The sequence below is a fragment of the Typha latifolia genome, chromosome 2, assembly GCF_019914945.1.
Source record: "Typha latifolia isolate L0001 chromosome 2, TyphaL0001v2, whole genome shotgun sequence".
Lineage (NCBI taxonomy): Eukaryota > Viridiplantae > Streptophyta > Magnoliopsida > Poales > Typhaceae > Typha > Typha latifolia.
In genome coordinates, this window is record NC_133087.1 from 1,829,222 (window position 1) to 1,850,286 (window position 21,065).

The window sequence follows — 21,065 nt, forward strand, 5'->3', positions numbered from 1 at the left end:
AATGTTGGAAAAAGACCACTTCAAATGTCCGCATCCAAAAAAGCACGACAATTTCATACATCTCTCTTGTTTAATTGATGTGCAAGCAATAGGTTGCTTCTAACTTGCATCCTAGTCTAACGGCAATTTCAACTTTTCTGTTTTATTTATTTATAGTTGATAAACTTCAATTTGAACTTAACTAACGAGTGAAGCCGGTTAAGAATAAGAAGGAATCCAATTCGGCTCTAATTTTTTGCTTGTGACAAAAGAAAACCATATAATATCGGATGGTAGCCAATGAGACCATTCAAATCTCCATACAATTATTCAAACGATAAGGCTCGCCGATTGGTTTAATCATATAATATCGAACTAAAGACCAAGGTCTAATCGGTGGCTTGGATATTCGTAACCGTAATACTAATTACAATTGTCGCTCTATGGTACGTTAGCTGTAATTTTCTAAACGAAATGGAGATTAAAATAGATTCATAGAAACTAGTTGTCGGTGCGATAGCTGTTTTCCATCACCCGGCCAATAAAGTAATAATAAATGCAAGATGGAGTTATTTTTACGCAATAAATATTCTAAAGTATCATAATTAGAGAGATTAGTGATTAGAGGGACACGTATTATTTATTATTCATCGGTAAATTTACTTGTATTGCTTTTGTTACCTTTTCAACTCCTCTCCTTTCTCTATTAATTAGAGGAAGAGAGTTTCTTGAATATTTTTCCGCACGATCTAAATAAAGGGCAAAGATTATATTCTTCGATTTCGTCTTCTTTCAGTTCTTCTTTCTAGTCTCATACTTTGTCGAAAGATTCGCTTCCAGTAGGGTTAGGGTTCCTATAGGATCCGTTCGCCACCATATTTTTTTGGCAGGGTTTTAATCTCGGTACCTCCAATCCTGGATTGGACTGCTTGATTGCTGTTTCTTGAAGGTTTATTCAGGTTTCTTCGCCAGAATCGTGCTCCGATCATGGAATCCTCCGGCGGGAGCTCCGAACCCTATCGATCGGCTGCCGGAGGCGGTGGCAGTTCTTCGAGGAGGTTAGGGTTTCAGTTTTCGGCGTCAAATTTCATACAGGCGCCGCTGACTGCCCTCTTGGAGTACTCCGGGATCTTGCGGACTAGATCGAGCCATCCGGAGAGCGAGGGGTTGGTCGTCAGAGGGGATCGTGTTCTTGGCCGCTCCGATGATTCTGCCGCCCATAGCTCGGGCGGCGGCGGGGAGGTGTCGATAAGGATCATTGGGGTTGGTGATCAGGAAGGTGTAATGGTTGGAGTGGGGCAATCGCAAACATTGGATGCCAGTACCAGTAGGGAGGGGATCGCCGGTGGTGGTAGTAATGTGTCTGTGGATCCAAATGTTACCCAGTCCGAGAGGCAGGGAGGAAATGGAGAGAATGATAGCGGGGTAGAAGAGGTGACTTCTTCTTCTTTGCCTCCGTCAATCTTGGTTGGTTCGCAGAGCACAGAAGGAGAGGCAAATGCTACTGCGGGCAACAGTAGAGATAACTCTTACCAAAGATATGATATACAGCAGGTTGCGAGGTGGATTGAGCAGATATTACCATTCTCTTTGCTTCTTTTGGTGGTATTCATCAGGCAACACTTGCAAGGTAAATGCTCTTGATTGCATCGTTATGCTTCTTTAGTAAGTGTTCCATTGTGATGATTGGTCTGATTAACCTTGGAGTTCATTCTCAGAAGGTTATCATTATGCCACTGAAATACTGAATGCATGTATTGATACTTATACATATGTCAGATTGGTTCTTTTATGAAGATATAAAGTTAATTGTCCACGTGAGATTGCTTGCCATGAGCTTATACAGATGATTTTAGCTTTTTTCCAATTCCTTTTGGTTTGTATCACCAGTGATAGTCATGAGCAACTTTAATTGGATATTCATGTCTTTCTTATCTTTTAAGTTCTTCTCCAGGATTTAGTTCAATATGTGTGTATCTAAAATATTGAAACTTTATTCCTTATGCATTTATTGTATATCTCCTTGCACTTTCCTCTATGCTCAAGTTAATAATATTTGTGAAAAAACTTGTACAGGTGTCTTTGTTACAATTTGGATTGCTGCAGTGATGTTTAAGTCCAACGATATTTTGCGGAAGCAGACTGCTTTAAAGGTTTGATATCCACACTACATCCTTGTTTTGGATGATATAATTTATATTTTGATGTAGGAAACTTATTCACAACTTCTTATTTTACAATTCAAACCGAAGTAAGTGCAAGTTTGTAATGTTTGTGGGCAAGAAAGACCATTTTAATGGATAAGGATACATGCCTATACTCCCTCCCATGTGCCAACTTATCCAAGTTTTTATGACTTGCTTTCTTCTAAGCTCCCTTCATCAGGTCGCAATTTTGTCGGTCCATTTCATCCATCTCTTAGAATGCTCTAAAGGTTGTTTGATCACTTAGAAGTTAGAACTAGATTTACTAGATTTCTATTACATGTTTCTTTGATGCTTATTACAATATAACATACATTTGGAGGCCCAAACCTAATTGATGGTGGTTGTTAACTTATTATTTTATCTACTAGTTCTTCGTGTAAAACACTGAGCTAAGAAGTTCCAATCTTAGTTGTTGCTTGGATCTTGATATTACTATTATTTGCTGGTTTCTGTAGGGGGAGAGAAAAATTTCAGTGCTTACTGGGATTACACTAGTTTTCATGGTGCATGTTTTTGGAGTCTATTGGTGGTACAAGAATGATGACCTTCTCAAACCTTTGGCTATGCTCCCTCCAAAAGAAATACCACCATTTTGGCATGCAATATTCATTATTGTGGTGAATGGTATGCTTTTTAAGCGAATATTTTGATTCTTAGTTTCTTAGTCAACAAGCTTGTCGTTGAAAAATAGTGATTTAATGTAGTGACGATAACAGAATGAAATTCGTTTTTCCAATTTTAGATTTATCTTAATGGTATATTTCATTATGTTTAGTTTCTTCAAAAGTGAAGGATTCATTCTATTTTGGAATTTTTTTAGCTTTACCTTATATTAGTAAGAAACCTCTTAGACAATGTTAGTAGCCATTATAATAAATTAAATTCTTATGGCTGACATTTAGAATGTCATTTTTATGCATAATGGTCCATATCTTTTGTTTGACTCCCTCTTTTTCTACCATTGACCACTTCTTGCTACTGATTAGCCAGTATTTTTAGAAGTAGGTGAAAATAACAAAACAATGCTTATCTCTTATTCCGTTGATCGATGTGGCAATCCATGTGGCAATGATCTTATTCATGGAATTGTTTTTACTTGCCTGTGAAAGCATGTAGCACATGAGTGAATGAGCTCACATTAGTAATCATATACATGCATTACACTTTTTATAGGCATCACTTATATTTTTCACAAAATTTGCCGGCAATGAAGCATATTTGTCCATTTCTCCACTAGATGGTAATTTTGGAAAGAAACTGTTTCTTTGTATAATATTTTATATCTTTTAGATTTAGTGTGTATAATAGTTTTTTAATATTTTTACAAATCACGCCCTACATTTTACCTATATTGTGATTCATACCTCGTCTTTAAGGATTTTGTAATCGGACCTCTCATTTTCTCTTATAATTCTCATTTAACATCCTGGGTTAACTTAGATGGTACTAGAAAAAGAATATTCTATTATAATATATAAAATAATTTATAAATACTTAAATTATCCATGTCTTCTTCATCCTATTTTTCTCTTTCCAAAGAAGAAGAAGAAGAAGAAGAAGAAGAAAAGGAGGAGAAAGAGGAGGGGGAGGGGAGAAGATGAGGAAAGGTGGCGGCGGCGGCGATGACAATGACGACGGTGGTGACGGTGGAGGAGATAGGTGGGAAAAATATTAGAGGGATATAGAAAATGAGACCGAATGGTGGGAGTATTTTAGTAATTTGATCGATATTAGTCGGTCAAAATAACATCAGAGTGTTAAATGATAATTATAGGGGAAAATGAGGAGTCAGGTTACAAAATTCTCAAAGACGGAGTATGAATCACAAAATAGATAAAATGTAGTGTGATTTGTAAAAATTTATAATCTTTTAATGAACCATACAAGCTACTTATAATTTATTTTTAGAGCAATGCTTTCCTTTTTTCTGTGGCACATCATTGTGATTCCCAAGTAATTGTGATTGTTTCCAGATACAATGGTGCGCCAGGCAGCTATGGTTTTTAAGTGTATTCTATTGATGTACTACAGAAACAGCAGAGGCCGTAACTTCCGTAAGCAGGTTTGTTTTGTTTAGATCTCTATAATATACTTGCCTAATTTGTATCCATAGTTTTACCTTTTATGATATTTTCTTGTTGTATAATAAGTGACATTTAGCTATGTGGTTTGAGGAGTTAGTTGAACTGACACATCTTGCTTGCTTAGAAATATGCTTCTTAAACTAACTTTTCAATTTGTGAAATATATCGCCTACTAGAAATCATTTATTAATTGAGACAGAGCTAATAGGCATTAGTCAGTGGTCTGTGGTAGAGCGAAGTTAAATGTTTAATCTGGTTTAGCATATGGCCCAGATACTGTGGTGCACCCAGAACTATGCGTGTAAAGGTACAGATGTGTCAATTGAAATCATTTTGACTAATAATTGTTAAGGAACATGGTCGTGAATCTGAACAGATAGGCTAGACTCTCAAAAGATTCTGGGATGCTGAAAGCTGGTGTTGGCCAGGCAAGATGTAACTGACTATTATATGCTTCAGTTTTCTAAAAAGTCTATATCAAGTGAGGAGTAATGAGAACCGTCTTATCTTTAGAAAACTGAATTTTTATATCATGGCACATAAGCATCCTTGCAAAGTGCAAATTCTCCGTGTCGATCATCTATCTCTTAAATTGTCACGACTAGTGTCTTTCCTTTAATTTCAATAAGTTCTGATTCTAAGATCATGGACCTGAGTTCCTTTGGCTAGAGGTACCTATCTAAGAAGTCTAGACATATACAAACTGGTGCTGAAATTAGTGTCAGAACCGCAGAAGTTGTCATTTACATGCTGAATCAATCATCATTGCACTTTTAAGTTTTATTGGCATGAGATATATCAAATATGAAATGCAGATCCCTTAGCTTCTATTATTTGTATGGGATGGATATAAAGACTACGCCTGTCTTTTATATTTCTGATTTTCTGGTTGCGTCTAACTCAATATCTCAATATTTCTATGTGAGTGTGGAGCCTTCCTCGTTTCTTAATTCCAACAACCTCGAGAAATAAGCCGTTCAATAGCTTTTACAGTGTTCTTGTGGATGTTGTGTTATGACTTATGAGGAGAACAAATATTTTGTTTGAAATCTGAAAGTGCATTTTTTAAGCATATTAGAATTTCCTTACCTTCATGTCTTGGCTTATCTTCTTTTTTTCTTTTTTTTTACTCTGCATATCTGACTCTAAATTATGATAAATACAAGTCCAGAGAACAGGTTATAACATGGTATAATTTTCATCCCTTTTGAATTGTGCTAGACCTTTTTTTTCTGAATAATCAAAGATTCCTCAAAGGAACTTCTATTTTTCTAAATTTTCCAATCAATTATTTTTAAGGAAATTTTCAAATTTCTGTTTTTAATTTAGGGTCAAATGTTAACGCTGGTGGAATATTTTCTACTTCTGTACCGTGCATTGTTGCCAACTCCTGTGTGGTATCGATTCTTCCTGAACAAGGAATATGGCAGCCTCTTTTCTTCTCTTACTACAGGGTTATATCTTACTTTCAAGTTGACATCAGTTGTCGAGAAGGTATCATCTCTGTCCACTCATTGTTTTCTTCTAAATAAATATCAAAACCTAATGCTAAGTTTGTGAATGGTCAGACGGTTAAGTAATGAGTTAAATATATCTTTGACGTTTTCTTAAATGGGTGATTTTCAGATCCAATCATTTTTGGCAGCTGTAAAGGCATTGTCACGTAAAGATGTGCAGTATGGTTCCTATGCTACTAAAGAACAGGTAATTTGTCATGATTTATTAACATTTGACTATGGGATGCCTTTTTTTCGTTCTTTGATCCAGTGTTATATCATTGTCAAAGCAAGTGTAGTGAAGATTAAATTCCATATTCTGTCCATATGTTTTTTTGTAGGTTGTCTTATGAATTTGTAAGTACTTTTTTCACACAGGCAGAATAACTCCATATATTACTTCTTGTTTGTATGGCAGTTTAATACATTCTCTCAAACTGGGCATCTTGTTGCCCATATGATAATTTCTTTCTTAAGAGTAGCATGTTTTTTATGCATATATGCTTTCTACGGTATCCTTATTTTAGTTGAGAAATCATACATATAGTATCCTTATTTTAGTTGAGAAATCATACATATCCTGTCAATGTTCTGCTGTATTACCTACCTATGAACTGATGTCCAGTCCGATCAATAGCTTATTTTTTGGATGATAGGATGATAATAGACCTCCATCAAGGGAGTGAAGAGACCTTTTATTTTCTGAAATCATTAGAATAGGCTTTCAATATGAATTATAAAAAATTATAAAAAAATTCTTATGCTTAACTTCACATGCCTCCGCCCATTTGTTGAGAACAAAATGTTAGTTTTATCTATGTCAGATGTAAATGTACTGAGTGAGCCTCTGCATATTGTCCTTGGGACCTCAATATCCCAAAGCACTGAGGAAGAAACTGTGACCTGGGTCTCAAATAATTCTCCATTGTTAGTTTCATGCTTTTAGGTCAAGGATATCTTAGGTAATTATAATTATACAAGAAAAGGAAATATTCCTTATGAATTGCTGCTGAAAAAATTTAAAATTCTATGTTTAAGTGGGATGCCAGCCCTTGGAGCAGAACAAGCATATTTAATATGCGAATTAGATGATGCTACCTCTTGAAGCTTCATAATGCTTTTTTTTTAATTCAGTCAAATGAAATGGAATTGGTACAGGTTCTAGCCGCTGGTGATCTGTGTGCTATCTGCCAGGAGAAGATGCATGCTCCTATCCTTCTTCGCTGCAAGCATATATTCTGTGAAGATTGCGTCTCTGAATGGTAAAGCCTCTGAAGTTTTTAAGTACTTTATTTTATGGTTCTTATGCACTCTCTCTAACAGCAGAAGGTAATCTGGTGCATCTTACCATCCTTTTTTCTAATGCCGTTTGCCAACACTAAAGCGGTGCAACTTTATATTTATCTCGAGTGCACGCAAGCCTGTCCTGCATATGTAATTATTGCCAATGATTGGAATTTCATGTTTAGCCCTAAAAGTTTATGCACTTCATCAAGATTTTAAAGGTCATGAACTCAACATCTATGCTTATCTCAGCACACTCCATGAAGACGATCTTACATATAGATATGCTGGAGTTCTGTTCTGCTGATTTTTCAGTACTTGGTACAAATTGGCATCAATATGAAAGCATCATTTGATGTTATCCAGTTCATTAATCTCAGATTTACGGTTTCTGATAAATTACAAAGTACTATTTCTGATTTGCCCTGTTTTATGTATCTGCTGATGAGCCAATAATTTCAGGTTTGAGAGAGAGAGAACATGCCCATTGTGCAGAGCAATGGTGAAACAAGCAGATCTCCGATCGTTTGGTGATGGTTCGACAAGCCTCTTTTTCCAGCTATTCTAAAGTACACAAGCATATTTAACAGATTCAGTTGGATGCACAACTGTCTTCTAGAAGCAGCTATTCACTGCCTTTTTTTTTCCTTGCTATCGTCCTGATATGTTCACCAGATCAGCGCTGGTACCCGATGGATCTATCGAGAGAAGTGTCGGTGAATTGTACATGTCCATAACACTGTACAATCCATGTATATGCCCCCTCACTGTGAAGTCAAAAGAAAATATGAATGAAAGAGAATTATCTGATATCTGCCATTTATATTTCACGATTATGTTACTTGGATCTAGAATTTGGCCGCCCTAATAATCTAAGTTACCTGCCAGAACTCACTTTGCCGTGTTGAATTTAGAGCCAAAAGCAAACTAAATAAAAATTAAAAAAGAATTAGACGATTGTGCAGTGTCATCAAACAAAACACTCACCGTTAGTGACCAATGGCTGTCCTCTTTTGTCCTTTTTTTGCAGCTGAGAACTGGAAATGTAGGATAATAAGAACAAAGAGACCAACAAACAATGATGAATGAGATTTTATAGCTTCCAAAATAATCATAATAATGAATCATCAAGTTACAGATACAAACTGCATAAACATGAACGGATGATATACTCTTACATGCATTGCCAAACCAGCACGCATAAGCAACAAAACAAGCATAAGCGTCTGAGCCTGATATCATGCCGAAGCTGATTGAATCTCTCACTGTCTAGTAGCACTCTCCACTTCTGACTTTACCAGCGATGGTGCGCCCACCCTCATGTTAGGAGGTGATCTCGGTGAGGTAGGGACAATGGGGCAAGCTTCTGGTACGACGAAGGTGGAACCTGGAGGAGATGGTTGCACCATGGCAGGCTTCATCGGAGTAGTTTTAGTGCTAGGGCTAGGAACAACAGGTGATGGTTCTTCAGATGCAGCACGAGATGGTGCCCGGGGTAGGACTTGTGTAGGGTAAACCTCAGTCACCTCTTCTATGCCTTCATCCACATAGATAACATCCTGCATGGTGAGTTGATGGTACTCCACTATTTCTCTGAGGAATCTGTTCTCCCGAGCATATACTGAGTTCTCATGTGCCAGCCTCGCCTTCTCAGCCAACAATGTTTCCAACTGAAGTCGTATCTGCACGATAAAGATAAATGATATCCAATGGGATAACTCAACATCTCCCTCATGGAATAGCATGAATTTCCAAATGACTTCTATTGCATGATTCTTGGGTAAAAGTCTTCCTCATAATATTGTGGAGACAGTAAGAAAACAATTGAATCATATCTCATCACAGTGACAAATGCCAAAATAAAACAAAAGACATCTTGAAACTGGTCTGCGTTTAAATCATGTCCACTGCATCAAGCTATTTAATCTCAAAAGAAACTTGTCCATAGAGTTTAGTAGAACATACGAATAATATACAAGAACAGAACTCAAGAAACTGTCATAGAATTAAAAATGCATGTGACAATAGAGAGAATTGCAAGTGACAGATATATTTATTGCTATAATACACATAAAGTAAACCTTGGCTAGGAATTTACATTTGTAGGGATAACATATCAATAAATGCTGAGCAAAGGCACTGACTACCGAGGTATCAGATGAATGCTCGTACTATGTGGGATATCTTAAAAACCTTGTTTTCCAGATGGTTCAGAACTAATTCTCCACTTCTTTGGCTTTTTTATATAAAGGATTTATATACCCATTCTACATTTGGACATTGTAAGCAACCATTTTTCATTCACATAGTACAAGCAGCAAATAGGGATCATCTATCTATTATCATTCGTGAAAACATGGTTAAAGATCCCTTTCTTATACTCAAGTTACTTCTATGCACCCTGTGGACGTGAACATGATACATCACCAATTCATATGGTTATTTTCTGTAAAACTTGAATTGCATATCTTAAAATAAGTACAGATTTTTAAAATTATTTCTGATTTATGGATACGCTACCAAGTACCAACTTATACAACCTGGGAAACATGCCTTTTCATTTGAACACTGAAATTAATTAGAATAACACAGTTATGCTTGTTCACAATTTGGTCTGCCTCTATGCTACACGGTACATGTACTATAGCCAATAAAAAAACAAGTATAGAATGATACTTTTTGGCCTTGTATGTGCAGCAAGGATAGGAGAAAAATAAGCAGAAAATGTAAAGGCACAGGAACAAGGAGTCGAGAAAAACACACAAATACTGAATTCAGTTAAATGACTAGCTGGCACATTAGGAATAGGGAGTGCCAAAGTACTTCCGAGTTCTTTGTATGATACATCATTAGAAATCTATGGAAGAACATTTGATAGATTGTATGCAGTATATTTTGTCTGGATCATAGGTATAAAAGATGGCATACCAGATCATCGTCTTCCGGGCTACCTCCATTCTCATGAGTTTCCCTCAACATTTTATTCTCTTCTTCAAGCTGAGCACACCGTTCTTTTGCAAAAGCAAGGTCTGCTTTAAAAGTCTTTAATTCTCTTAGAAGAAGCTTTGCTTTGGCAGCCATTGCATTTGCAACCTGCGATAACAAAACAAAAAGGCATCAATTGATTCGTAAAAAGATAAATCAAGAAATCAGTATCACCATTTGCAAGTGTTGTACCTCAACAGAGGGAACGATCTAATACTACATTTTGCAATTAATTGAGCTAATATTGTAATCCACATATAAATAACCTTGGCAGATTACTCGGACCTACTGTTCTGATCTACCTGGGGGGATTGTTAGCATCAGTGAAATGCTTATCATGCTTTAACAAATAATATAGCCAATTACCCACAGCCCCAGAAAGGTCCTTTACACACTACATAAGTAACTTCTTGAGTACTTGAGGATCAGCTTCTTATGTTGATAAACAGAATGAAATGTACCTTACAGAAATTTTTACATTGCCTTGTTTCAACTGTCACAAAAGATGGAGGAGGGGCTCTGAATCAAATTACTGATAAATCAAATAGACATACTAAATTAAAGATATTCTACTGGAGATGCAACTAAACAAAGCAGACAAGCATTTGAGCAGAATAGCAACCAGTGATACACATTTGCCACCTTACGTCGCGGGATGCCTTCAGTTGAGTCTCATAGTCAGTTTGAGTCTGAGGGAGATTTCTTTGAGTGAAATTTCCAGCAGTTTGATTCTGTAGATTCGAGGCATTTCCTTTTCTTCTTATGTTCAACTTACGTGTTTCATGGATAATGTCAGCTGTCTTGTTCTCTACAATTGTCCGACCCTCCTGGATAAATAAGGATAATCACCATTAAACTTGCAGTAAGTAAAAAGGTTGTTTGAAAACAAGCACATTCCAGCAGTAGAATAGAAAGGAAATGAATTTCACTGGCCTACTTAAGAGTTTTAGCTATATTAATTACTATAGATAGCCAGATATTTCTCCATGTCACAGGCCCTACTTAGAATTTTAACTATAGTAATTACTATAGATAGCCAGATACCTCTTCACGGTACAATGTCTCAAATGCAAGTCTAAAAAAAATTATGTCACATGAAACAGTTAACCATTTATATTCAAGTGTATAGGGCAATTAATATTTTTTGCTTGTCAGCCAGTGAGATAATAAAAGAAGTACCAGTCCACTCATAGAAGCATTAAAAAGGTGAATTTCAAATCTCAGCTGAACTGGATAACATTAGCACAAAGCTAAGTTCACCTAGGGAGTGTAAGTGGAGTTGAGTAACTCAATGAGATGATAGGGCAATCCAAGAAGAAACTAACTGAAAGATCAAGCAAACATTACACCATCCATTAACCATGAAAAGGAACTATATCAAATATTAGACCTAAAATCATAATTCCAAATGCCCTAATCAATGAGAGTAGTACACATATTTTGTTAACCTTTTACCAGACTTGTAATTCTCGTTGATCTCCCACTTCTACAGACATTGTTCTTTACATGTTTTAAACATTTTCTCTCCTTTAAATTTTAACTATAACAAGATAAAAGAATTTCTTGTCACCTTACAAGAGATCCATGCATGTAATGATGGATTCTCTGACAAAACATGCATATTGAATATTTTCATATTTATGACCAAAGTTGCCATTTCAGTATTTCAAGATTTCACCACAAAAGTCAGACATGATCTGGGTGAACCTTACAAAAACATATGAGTACTATAATATAGTTCACATATAATTTACAAGAATAATCTCGTTTTACTAGTAACAGATCTAAGCAAGTCTAGGAAGAGAACTTACCTCAAAAGCATTTTTTAATGTGCCGCCAATGTAGTTAAGAGAAGAGGCAATTGCATCCGAACTCTTCTGAATTGGAGGTGTTTCCGTCTTCTGAAAGGTCTCTGGTTGTCGATACGAATGACGGGGCTGCATTTAAAAAAGTTAAGCCAGGAAAGGAATGACTATCAGCACAACCACATAGCGCCCATACGAACAGCAGTAGCAAGGAAACCGGAATGTTGCACAGCCCATAATGATAAAAAAAGTTGCCAAGGTTTGCAAATGATTAAAGATACTAAAGAAAAAGATAAAATAGATAAGAAAATGCTTGCACAATAATCATATAAATACATTATTTCCAATAACCATGAAATATACTTCAGAAATATTGGATAACATATACTACATAACTCCTGATATCCCCAACTCAATGTTCAAATTTTGCACCTCAAACCTTTTCAGAAATAATGAACCTGCTATTTTCATCTTAAATAGGATAAAGATGATTAAGAGTTTGCAGATGAAAAGAGGCTTTTGACAATGCAATACAATTAGGCAATACTATAACATCTTTGACATATGCAGAGAACGGATATCAGGACTCAATGTCGCTACAATTACTTCAATGCTAAAGAGAAAAAAGGGTGATTTAATGGATTACTTCAAAATCTGTAAAGCAACCATAACCTAATCAGAAGTGATTTGCAAATCAAGATAATGTAACCTAATATAAGTATTAATTGGTCCTCACCTGACTGCCTGCAGACGTGTCAGCTGTCCAGGACTGATTTCTACTAGGGGTTTCAACTTGTTTCATATCATCATCAATAATCGCTTTTGCTTTTCTAGCCAAAACCCCCCAAAATCCATATTTTGACTCGTTTAAGCTTTTCATCGATGTATATTCATAATCAGCAGAATCCTGCATATGACATTACAAATTTATTACATGGGAAAAAATTTGTCCAGCTAAATCTACTTGATGCTAACAGCTTGCCGATAAGGCTAGGAAAGGTGAGAAATTAGCAACTTTATGGATGTACTCAATAATTGCAAATATATGCTACTCTTAGACCATTAATTTCTGTGCTAAAAGGACTGATGAAATACATTTTATCACAATTCCAGGTGTTTGGTAGACAATATAATTAAGAAGAATAAATTATTGACACACAAAGACGCAACTATTGAAACTTAAAACAAGTTAACTCGTCTTTCCTATGCATATGCATATAACATTCCTCTAGATTTCTTTTCCTTAAGATGGTCCTGAGACTATTCTCATTACCTCGTGAACTGAAGAAAGACAAAATGCAAAGTATTTGATCATTATGCTCATATCTTAATAACAACATAATTAGACGTGAAAGTCACATATGTTAATCCCATTATCCTTTACGTTAGTCCATGTCACTTCACAAACTTATTGTGTTAATCTTGCATCTGGGAATGACGCTCAGTTCTTTAAAGAGAGGAAATAACAATTGCCATCTTAGTAATTATAAACAAAACACAAAAAGCCCAATGTAGTCAACATTTACAGAGCTCTGTCATGTCTTAGAACGCAAAGAGAACTAAATAAACAAATCTTTCTGCTTAAGTATTAGATCCATCGAGAATCGCATGCGTACAATATTCTGATATGACCTGCGCAACAACCGAGATTTAGACAAAAGATGCAAAATAGAAATTCTAAAATCTTCGATCAGAAATATAAGCCTACCAACTCTAACAGTCTGACGTCCCCAAACCATTCCCTAACAACTTCGAACAAAACCCCTAATTCCCACATCTAATCCAAGTAACAACATAAGCATCGACAAACGCCGCCGCCACGTCAATTCGCCAAATCCCCACCTTCAACGAACAGATCCCTCCACTCCAACAACGATTCATTGATCCGCAACCCCGAGAGAACGACAAATCGAGTATAATAAATTACATCTAACTCACCCGAGGCGAAGCGGACGAGCTCAGCCGATCGGATTCGCGACGCGAGGAGACGACGGACTCGCCGTAGGCGGAGGAGAGCGACGAGTCACGATGGGCAGCGGAGGCGCGCATCGCCTGCGCCGCCAGCGACGGCGCCGCTGCAGGAGAATCTGCCACCGGAGAAGGTGTCCCCTCGAAGGAGTAGGTCGGAGATCGGAGATCCTGGAAGGTGGAAACCCTAGATGAGGTGGTCTGCTTCCTCCGATACGCCATTGCCCTCTCGCGAGAGGGCGAGGGAGTGGAAGATCGCTACTGGGCTTCGTCCAATGGATCGTGCTTTTATATTTGACCGTGGCGATGAACGGCATATGGTTTGGCAGAGACTGCCAAGTAAACCCAAATGTAGCAAATTGCAGCAACGAAGTCCGCAAAGGATCCGAGATGTGGTCTTGCACCATGAAAGCTGGAAAGCATGGCCGGATGATCTCGAATAATTTCTTTTTTTTACCCTTGCTCATGGCTAATGGTAATGAGTTTAACCCCAACCTAAAATAATATTATAGAGAAATTAATTGGAGGTTGACAGTTTGGTGGCTTGGCTCGATTCAGTTAATGGCTAAACAGTGCGGTTAGCTTAGAAGAACAGCTTGACAATGCAACAGTTTGGAACAGGTCTCAGCGGCGTTTAGTTCGAAGCAATTATTCGACGACACACATGACTTAGCCTAAATGCTTCTGTATCTAAGAAGGGTTAGCTATTTGTTTAGGCTATATCTAGCATTCGGGCTTATGAATGATAAAAAAAAAAATTCTTTTTCTTACTTTAAAAAAAAAATGATATCTGTAAAACAAAAATTATTAATCATAAGCTAAATTATAATCTACTCATGCTTTATTTATCGAAGTATTCACGTAATTACAAAAAGAGTTGCTCTTCAAATAGTAGCTCTTTCTTAAAAGGGACGTGTATACGATAATGCTATATATATATATATATATATAATTAACTCGGCTGTCTAGTCTAATTCTTAAGAAAAGTTTGTCCTAATTATTTTTCTTGATATGAGTTGATAAGCTATTTAGGCTTAACAAAGACTAATTCTCTCTATATATGCTGACGGAACGCCCTCTGAGCTCAAAGCTTAAATTTTAGTTGACTCAAGTAAACTTAAATTAAGATATAATTTTTTTTTTCTCTTTTACCTTTCTTACTCGTTTTTCATCTAATATCACTTCAGCAATGATGTTAACCAGTGCCCAACCTCATTAGAGGGTTAGACTAAGCTTTCCAGTGATCTATTTTGTAATTAAATCCTTTCGTTATGTTTCCAAGCACTTGTACTGTGATTGAAGATCTAAACAGGTGGATTATATCAAACTAATGGAGTGAAACATTATTATGTGCTGGGGGAAACTGGGAAGATTTAGTCATCGTAGAGGTTATAGATTCAATCGTAGGGTGAATATTTGACATTTTAGTTTATTTATTTATTTATGTTTATCTATGTACAATCTAAAGTTTTTAGCATTATGGTATTAACTATGATGTTTGATATTGGGCCCCAAATGGGCCATGTGGGCCCATGCTTGCCGCCCACTATCGCTAGATATTTATTTTATTTTTTTACTAAAATGCTCCCAATCGATATGATCACCATTGGTAAACCTCAAACTCAACGCAATGGTGCAGATAAAGAATGCCATATGGGAGATCAGAACCGTCAAATTTTAATCAGCGACGTCTTCATCATTCCGAGGGCGGGCGGATTTAGCCGTACAATTTACTCTCGCGCTAAATAAAGCCGAGGGCTCACGGTAAGGAGGCACTAAGGCTGTCTTCTATCTTACGCTTAGTGCACAGGTTAGGAAGGGGAGGACCTATTCTACGCTTCTCCAGGCGAGATTTTGGATTCCTTCTCGGTGTCCTCTCACTTCGCTGACGGAGAGCGAAATAGAGGGAGATTGAACGATCGTGGAAGCTTCGAGGTAGTTTTCCGTCGATCTTGCCTGCATCGTTAGCTTCCCTTTTATTCGTTCTAAATTGCGCCAGATTCGCGCATTCGAGATCGCTTCGCTGGTAAGTTTGACCTCTAGTGTTGGATTGAAGAGATCTGACTGGAAATTCTCAATTTTTGTGATTTTCGCCTTTTCTTCTAATTTTTGTTTCCAGTGTTAGCTTGCTTCGGTTTCACCCATTTGGAAGATTCTGCTATATCTTCTTAGAAATATAGTGACAAAAATCGCTTGTGCGCAGTGTTCCTTTTTGGAAATTTCGTGATGTCCGATTTGTTATAATTTTCTCAGTGTAGAATTGGTATTATGGAATGTGAAGCAAAGGAAAAGCTGTTTTTATCAACGTTTCATATAGTTATTAACCCAAAGGATGATTTTTCCTATTCACTTGTTCATATTTGGCCAATTTTTTTAATGTTTATTTCGAGTAGTTCGCTTTTGGGAAGTGACATCAATTGTGATTGGTCATTAGCCTTTCATTTTTTTTGTTCCTGAAAGAAAAGAAGGAGTTATTCACCAATCAGTTACTGTAATGATAATTGTGGCTCCTATATTGGGCTGGTCAACTGATTGGATAGTCACAGCTTTCATAAATCGAATAAACTATGTGAAAGTGGCGTTGTTGATTTCATCAAAATTATGGCGCATGCTTTTGGTTTAAAGCCATTGTCATGAAAAAGAAAAAAAATGGTGATTTGCAGCAGTTGATTCTTGCTTGTGCAGTTTTGTGCCTGGGATAGCTTATTTTAAGAAATAAGAATCTTTAGCACATGCAATGAGTTCTTATTTCTCTTATAATTTGGATCCTCAGGTTGCAGGCTTTGTTCTTTGCTCCTGAAATAGATGAGGGATTCCTTACTGAGGAGTTATTCACGGTCGCACATCATCTAATCCCCATGAGCTCAATAGTTTCTACCTCACGGGGAACGCAACCCCAAGCCAGGCTTAGCTCGTTGGAATCATCATCTCCATGGCCATCATCAGCTCCTTTTAGTCAACCTGAAACTGATTATAATGATGATGAGAAGGCTGAGTTATTGTCAGTGTCTTGGAATCAGGACTATGGCTGCTTTTCTGCTGGAACTAGCGGTGGTTTCCGGATTTATAACTGCGACCCTTTCAAGGAAACATTCAGGAGAGATTTGAAAAATGGGGGCTTCGGAATAGTCGAAATGCTATTTAGGTGCAATATCCTGGCTCTTGTTGGTGGTGGTGCTAATCCACAGTACCCACCAAATAAAGTAATGATCTGGGATGATCATCAGAGTCGGTGCATTGGTGAATTTGCGTTCAGATCTGATGTCCGAGCTGTGAAATTGAGACGAGATCGCATTGTTATCATTCTTGAGCACAAGATATATGTTTATAATTTCACCGATCTGAAACTCCTCCATCAAATAGAGACCCTGGCTAATCCACGAGGACTGTGCTGCCTTTCGCATCATTCTAATGCCTCTGTGTTGGCTTGCCCTGGTCTAAACCGGGGACAAGTTCGGGTTGAGCATTTTGGTCTGAAGGTGACGAAGTTCATTAGTGCTCATGATTCTCACATTGCATGTATTACATTGACTATGGATGGCCTTCTTCTTGCAACCGCAAGCACAAAGGGTACCTTGATCAGAATATTTAACACGATGGATGGCACCCGCCTACAAGAGGTAAATCTACTCTTGAATTAGGATAATTGTCTGGTATATTCTTCTCCTTTTAGGCTTGTTCCATTAGGCAAATAAATTTTCCAGCTCCTTAGATTAAGAAATTTCTGAAAATGATTTCCTCTCTCCACTATTATTTGTTCGACAAGAAGTAGAAGAAGAAAAAGGATACTTATATATGATGACAATGTCATGAAGAAAATTGATCTGACTTGTTGATTTTTCACCCTTCTCACTTATATTTAATATCTTCCTTTCATGGGATATATAGTGATATTGGCATATTGCTACATTAACAAATTAACAATCTTTAAATCTGTATGTTGGAGGCAATATGTGTGAGCTTCTCCTGCTGAGACCCTATACTTCTAGTCCACTAAATAAAAAAATATCCTTCTTACATGAAGACTTAAATTTGTCTTTTTATTTTTCAAAGATGTCTGTATTTTGCTATCTTTTGTTTTTTAAAAATGATACATGGCCAGTTTAATCATTGATATGGTCTATAAGCATCATCTTTATGACATGGAATCCTTATATTGATGATTGACAAGATGATGTGTGAGTTGCATCAGCAGCAGTTGAGGTACATTGCTAACTTCCATTTATCTTATAGAGGGGACGTGATGGAATATGAACCAAGAAAAGTGACAACTGGCGTACAACCAAGTATTTGTAGATATGATAGCACTAAATATCCTAAATGATCTTTTCTGGGTCTTCTTTTCTCCGAATTGCATACTCTGCCCTGCTTTCTATAAATTTGGAACTTATTGGAATGATAAATGATTATGTTTCAGTTGGTGCTTTGTAATGCTTTCTAACTTGAATGTATTTCAAATCTTTCTGTAGTTTTTTGGATTTCTAATCATGAAATACTCACTTACTATTACCAAATTTATAGGTACGCAGAGGACTGGACAGAGCTGATATATACAGCATTGCCCTCTCTCCTAATGTGCAGTGGCTTGCAGTCTCCAGCGACAAAGGAACTGTCCATATATTCAGTCTCAGGGTTAGAGTGGCAGGAGAAGATTCATCCACCAATCAGTCTATTGCTCAAGATCCAGGACTAGTTCATCAAAATTCCTCCAGTTCTCTTGATGCTCTTGTACCTTCTAAATCTGGTGCTAACACCAGTTCATCATTATCTTTTATGAAAGGTGAGCATTTGTCAGTAATATCAGCTTCCGCTTTCTATTCCACATCTTTGTATGATTAGTTGTGAATTTTCTAAAAATATCAGCATATTTCTTTCTCTGTGTTCTCTTTCAGTGACTTTAGGATACTTTTGTGTTTTTCTGTTTCTTTTCTTGCTTAGTTGCAGCATAATTGTGTTAAAAGTGTCTCAGATGTTGCTTATTAACTAGCATATAATGTGGTGTGCTTGGATTTGAAAGCAAATTATTTGTTTGGTTAGCATGAGATTGACACCATTAACTCATCAATCATCAGATGTCTCATCCTGTAAATTGGAAGCTTATAAATATGCATCAATTTATCTTTCTTATTGTAAAAGTATGAGAACTTTCTGTTACTGCTGAAATAGACTTTTTTTTTCCTCTATCATCCTGTTTGTCAGAAGTCATCACCACGATGGTCGACTCTGATAATTTTTTCAATGGGTTGAGCTTCTGTTACAGACTGGCAGAGAGTCTAATGGATTTCATGGGCAAACAGTGAGGGTAATAAGAATATCCAAATTTTCTTGTATGGCACCTCAATAAACATATGAACTGTATCATTTTTGTAACCTGATGACAATGAAAAGTCAATGTTTGTGCATCAGACAAAAACTTGTGGGCTGGATTTTTTTTATTAAACAGAATCATGTCTCATTGAGAATACTTTATGAAAATAAGCATGTTAGTTTTACTTTGAATCATTATGCTAAAAAGTAGATGACCAAGTTTCAGGTGCAAAAATAAGATACATATACTACAATTGATTCTTCTGAGGTACATTTTTTATCCATCAATTCTCTTGAGAATTGTAAGAAGAGCTTGCCAAATGCTGATATGTGAATTCAAGTTCTCTTGCTTATTATCTTTCTAAGTATTAGTGAATCTAATTACCAAAAGAAGAAAGAAAAAGGGGATACCAATCTTACATGTATTGAAAATGTCCAGTTATGCTGCCGAAGTATTTTAGTTCGGAGTGGTCATTTGCTCAATTCCACTTATCAGAGGTCACACGCTATATTACTGCATTTGGAGCTCAAAACACTCTTATGATCATTGGAATGGATGGCAGGTATCTGTCTTGGCTCATAATCTAGTGATCAATTATCTACCAGTGTTCTTTCAAGCGCTTCTTTTTCATGTCTCACCGTGGATGCCTTTGTTTATTTGTTGTATTTACTATCAGAAGTCAGCAGCAATGGTGCATTTTTCCTGATGAATTCTAACTGTTCTCTGACAAATCATAGGAGGCTCATTATGCATTTAAGTATATAACCATCCTGTGCTCCCCATCCTCTATAGTTCAGACTATGTTGAACAGGAAGAATTGACAATCTACACCATTATCTTTTCTCTGTAATACTCTTCCTGCTGCAATTCTACGAAAAAATGTTACACATTATTAATGTCATTTATTCTTTATATTATGAGAGGATTTTATGCGACCACGAGGCCTGCCATCATGCGTCTATGGTGGTGCAGGGATTAGTCATTTAAACAAGCCTCTCTTATATTGTGGTAAAGTTGAAAATATCTTGCCCTCGTCAAACAGCAGCATCAACTTTTCTGTGCTACAACACCCTCTTTTTAGGATTGGTGTTAATAGTTAAACCTTTTCTGTTGTGGAGTGCAACAGATGCTTCATTTAAATTCCTTTTACTAACTCGAGTTCTCTTTTTCTTTTTTCTTTTTCTTTTTTTTTGGTCTAAAGGAAGAATAAGAAAATTACTTTCAAATGTATTTATTTGGAGAAACGAGACAATATAGGCAGTATACCTTCTATTTGCATTATTTTGGTCTTCTATTACCTTCTAGTTTTCTTTTTAACTTTCCATGCAATTGTTCTTCCATTTGATGCAACTAATTATGTTATTTTATTTGCCCAGTTTCTACAGGTGCAGCTTTGATCCAGTGAATGGTGGGGAGATGTTGCAGAAGGAATACATCCTGTTCCTGAAGGCTGAGAGCCATCGCCCAAGACCTGCCACCACCTAAATTACTTTGCAATCTCAACCATTTCAACTGCATGTAAATAGGAGAGATTGGGCTGGATCTCCTGTGCATACATCTTATACTCACCTGTAAATTCTATACAAGCAATATCTACATATTTATTACCAACTAGTTTTCCTAATTCATAATCCATCTGTGACCTGTCACACAACATTTATACGTTGGTGAAGCTATCTATCGTTGAGCATGTTGCAATGGATATCTCTTGTAGTAGGAAGCACTCGTCGGTAAAATGTTTGTTAACAGACCTTGTTCTTTTGCAAACCACCAGAAAAAGGAGAAAAAGAAAGAACAAGATAATCTAGTGGCTGAAATAAGAGTAGCAGTCTGCTATTTCTCGACACAGACTAGCAGGCTTTGAAATCACTCACACCATTGGCGTAAAAAGTACAGTAGCACCGATTACTACTAAGAAAACAATTAATGATTTACTCTTAACATTTATC

The 21,065-nt window shown here is 36.7% G+C and overlaps 3 protein-coding genes across 5 annotated transcripts; 2 read left to right on the forward strand and 1 right to left on the reverse strand.

Annotated features, from left to right (window-relative positions):
- Positions 1 to 644: 644 nt before the first annotated feature.
- Positions 645 to 7,860, forward strand: LOC140781425 (uncharacterized). The gene is made up of 8 exons (XM_073127380.1): positions 645 to 1,609; positions 2,056 to 2,132; positions 2,642 to 2,810; positions 4,160 to 4,248; positions 5,600 to 5,764; positions 5,897 to 5,974; positions 6,925 to 7,028; positions 7,513 to 7,860. Exons 1-8 carry the CDS (start codon positions 967 to 969, stop codon positions 7,616 to 7,618), a joined length of 1,431 nt encoding a protein of 476 aa, XP_072983481.1. The 5' UTR covers positions 645 to 966; the 3' UTR covers positions 7,619 to 7,860.
- Positions 7,312 to 14,215, reverse strand: LOC140781426 (uncharacterized). Of its 2 annotated transcripts, XR_012107709.1 has the most exons (8): positions 13,779 to 14,177; positions 12,577 to 12,747; positions 11,847 to 11,972; positions 10,683 to 10,862; positions 9,979 to 10,143; positions 8,229 to 8,732; positions 8,038 to 8,087; positions 7,312 to 7,817 (listed from the first exon to the last, which is right to left on the reverse strand). XR_012107709.1 is itself a non-coding variant. In XM_073127381.1 (6 exons), the coding sequence occupies exons 1-6, from the start codon at positions 14,028 to 14,030 to the stop codon at positions 8,313 to 8,315; spliced, it is 1,314 nt and encodes a 437-aa protein (XP_072983482.1). In that variant the 5' UTR covers positions 14,031 to 14,215; the 3' UTR covers positions 8,130 to 8,312. The 2 variants fall into 2 exon arrangements, 1 of the variants encoding a protein (XP_072983482.1); XM_073127381.1 differs by lacking the exons at positions 7,312 to 7,817; positions 8,038 to 8,087 and having other exon boundaries at positions 8,130 to 8,732; positions 13,779 to 14,215.
- Positions 14,216 to 15,531: 1,316 nt separating this feature from the next.
- On the forward strand, positions 15,532 to 20,727 carry LOC140781416 (autophagy-related protein 18c-like). 2 transcript variants are annotated; one of them, XM_073127366.1, is made up of 5 exons: positions 15,532 to 15,743; positions 16,582 to 17,428; positions 18,330 to 18,588; positions 19,555 to 19,678; positions 20,493 to 20,727. In XM_073127366.1, the coding sequence occupies exons 2-5, from the start codon at positions 16,667 to 16,669 to the stop codon at positions 20,599 to 20,601; spliced, it is 1,254 nt and encodes a 417-aa protein (XP_072983467.1). In that variant the 5' UTR covers positions 15,532 to 15,743; positions 16,582 to 16,666; the 3' UTR covers positions 20,602 to 20,727. The 2 variants fall into 2 exon arrangements, with proteins under 2 accessions (XP_072983467.1, XP_072983466.1); XM_073127365.1 differs by having other exon boundaries at positions 15,580 to 15,834.
- Positions 20,728 to 21,065: the final 338 nt, after the last annotated feature.

Bases quoted from the DNA above. Each gene is read 5' to 3' on its own strand.
- LOC140781425 (XM_073127380.1), top strand. From the start codon at position 967: ATGGAATCCTCCGGCGGGAGCTCCGAACCCTATCGATCGGCTGCCGGA. The intron at 1,610-2,055 runs GTAAATGCTCTT...AAACTTGTACAG, and splicing joins CATCAGGCAACACTTGCAAG to GTGTCTTTGTTACAATTTGG. The intron at 2,133-2,641 runs GTTTGATATCCA...TGGTTTCTGTAG, and splicing joins GGAAGCAGACTGCTTTAAAG to GGGGAGAGAAAAATTTCAGT.
- LOC140781426 (XM_073127381.1), bottom strand. From the start codon at position 14,030: ATGGCGTATCGGAGGAAGCAGACCACCTCATCTAGGGTTTCCACCTTC. The intron at 12,748-13,778 runs GTGAGTTAGATG...TGTCATATGCAG, and splicing joins GCTCGTCCGCTTCGCCTCGG to GATTCTGCTGATTATGAATA. The intron at 10,863-11,846 runs GTAAGTTCTCTT...TTATTTATCCAG, and splicing joins CATTAAAAAATGCTTTTGAG to GAGGGTCGGACAATTGTAGA.
- LOC140781416 (XM_073127366.1), top strand. From the start codon at position 16,667: ATGAGCTCAATAGTTTCTACCTCACGGGGAACGCAACCCCAAGCCAGG. The intron at 17,429-18,329 runs GTAAATCTACTC...CCAAATTTATAG, and splicing joins ATGGCACCCGCCTACAAGAG to GTACGCAGAGGACTGGACAG. The intron at 18,589-19,554 runs GTGAGCATTTGT...GAAAATGTCCAG, and splicing joins ATCATTATCTTTTATGAAAG to TTATGCTGCCGAAGTATTTT.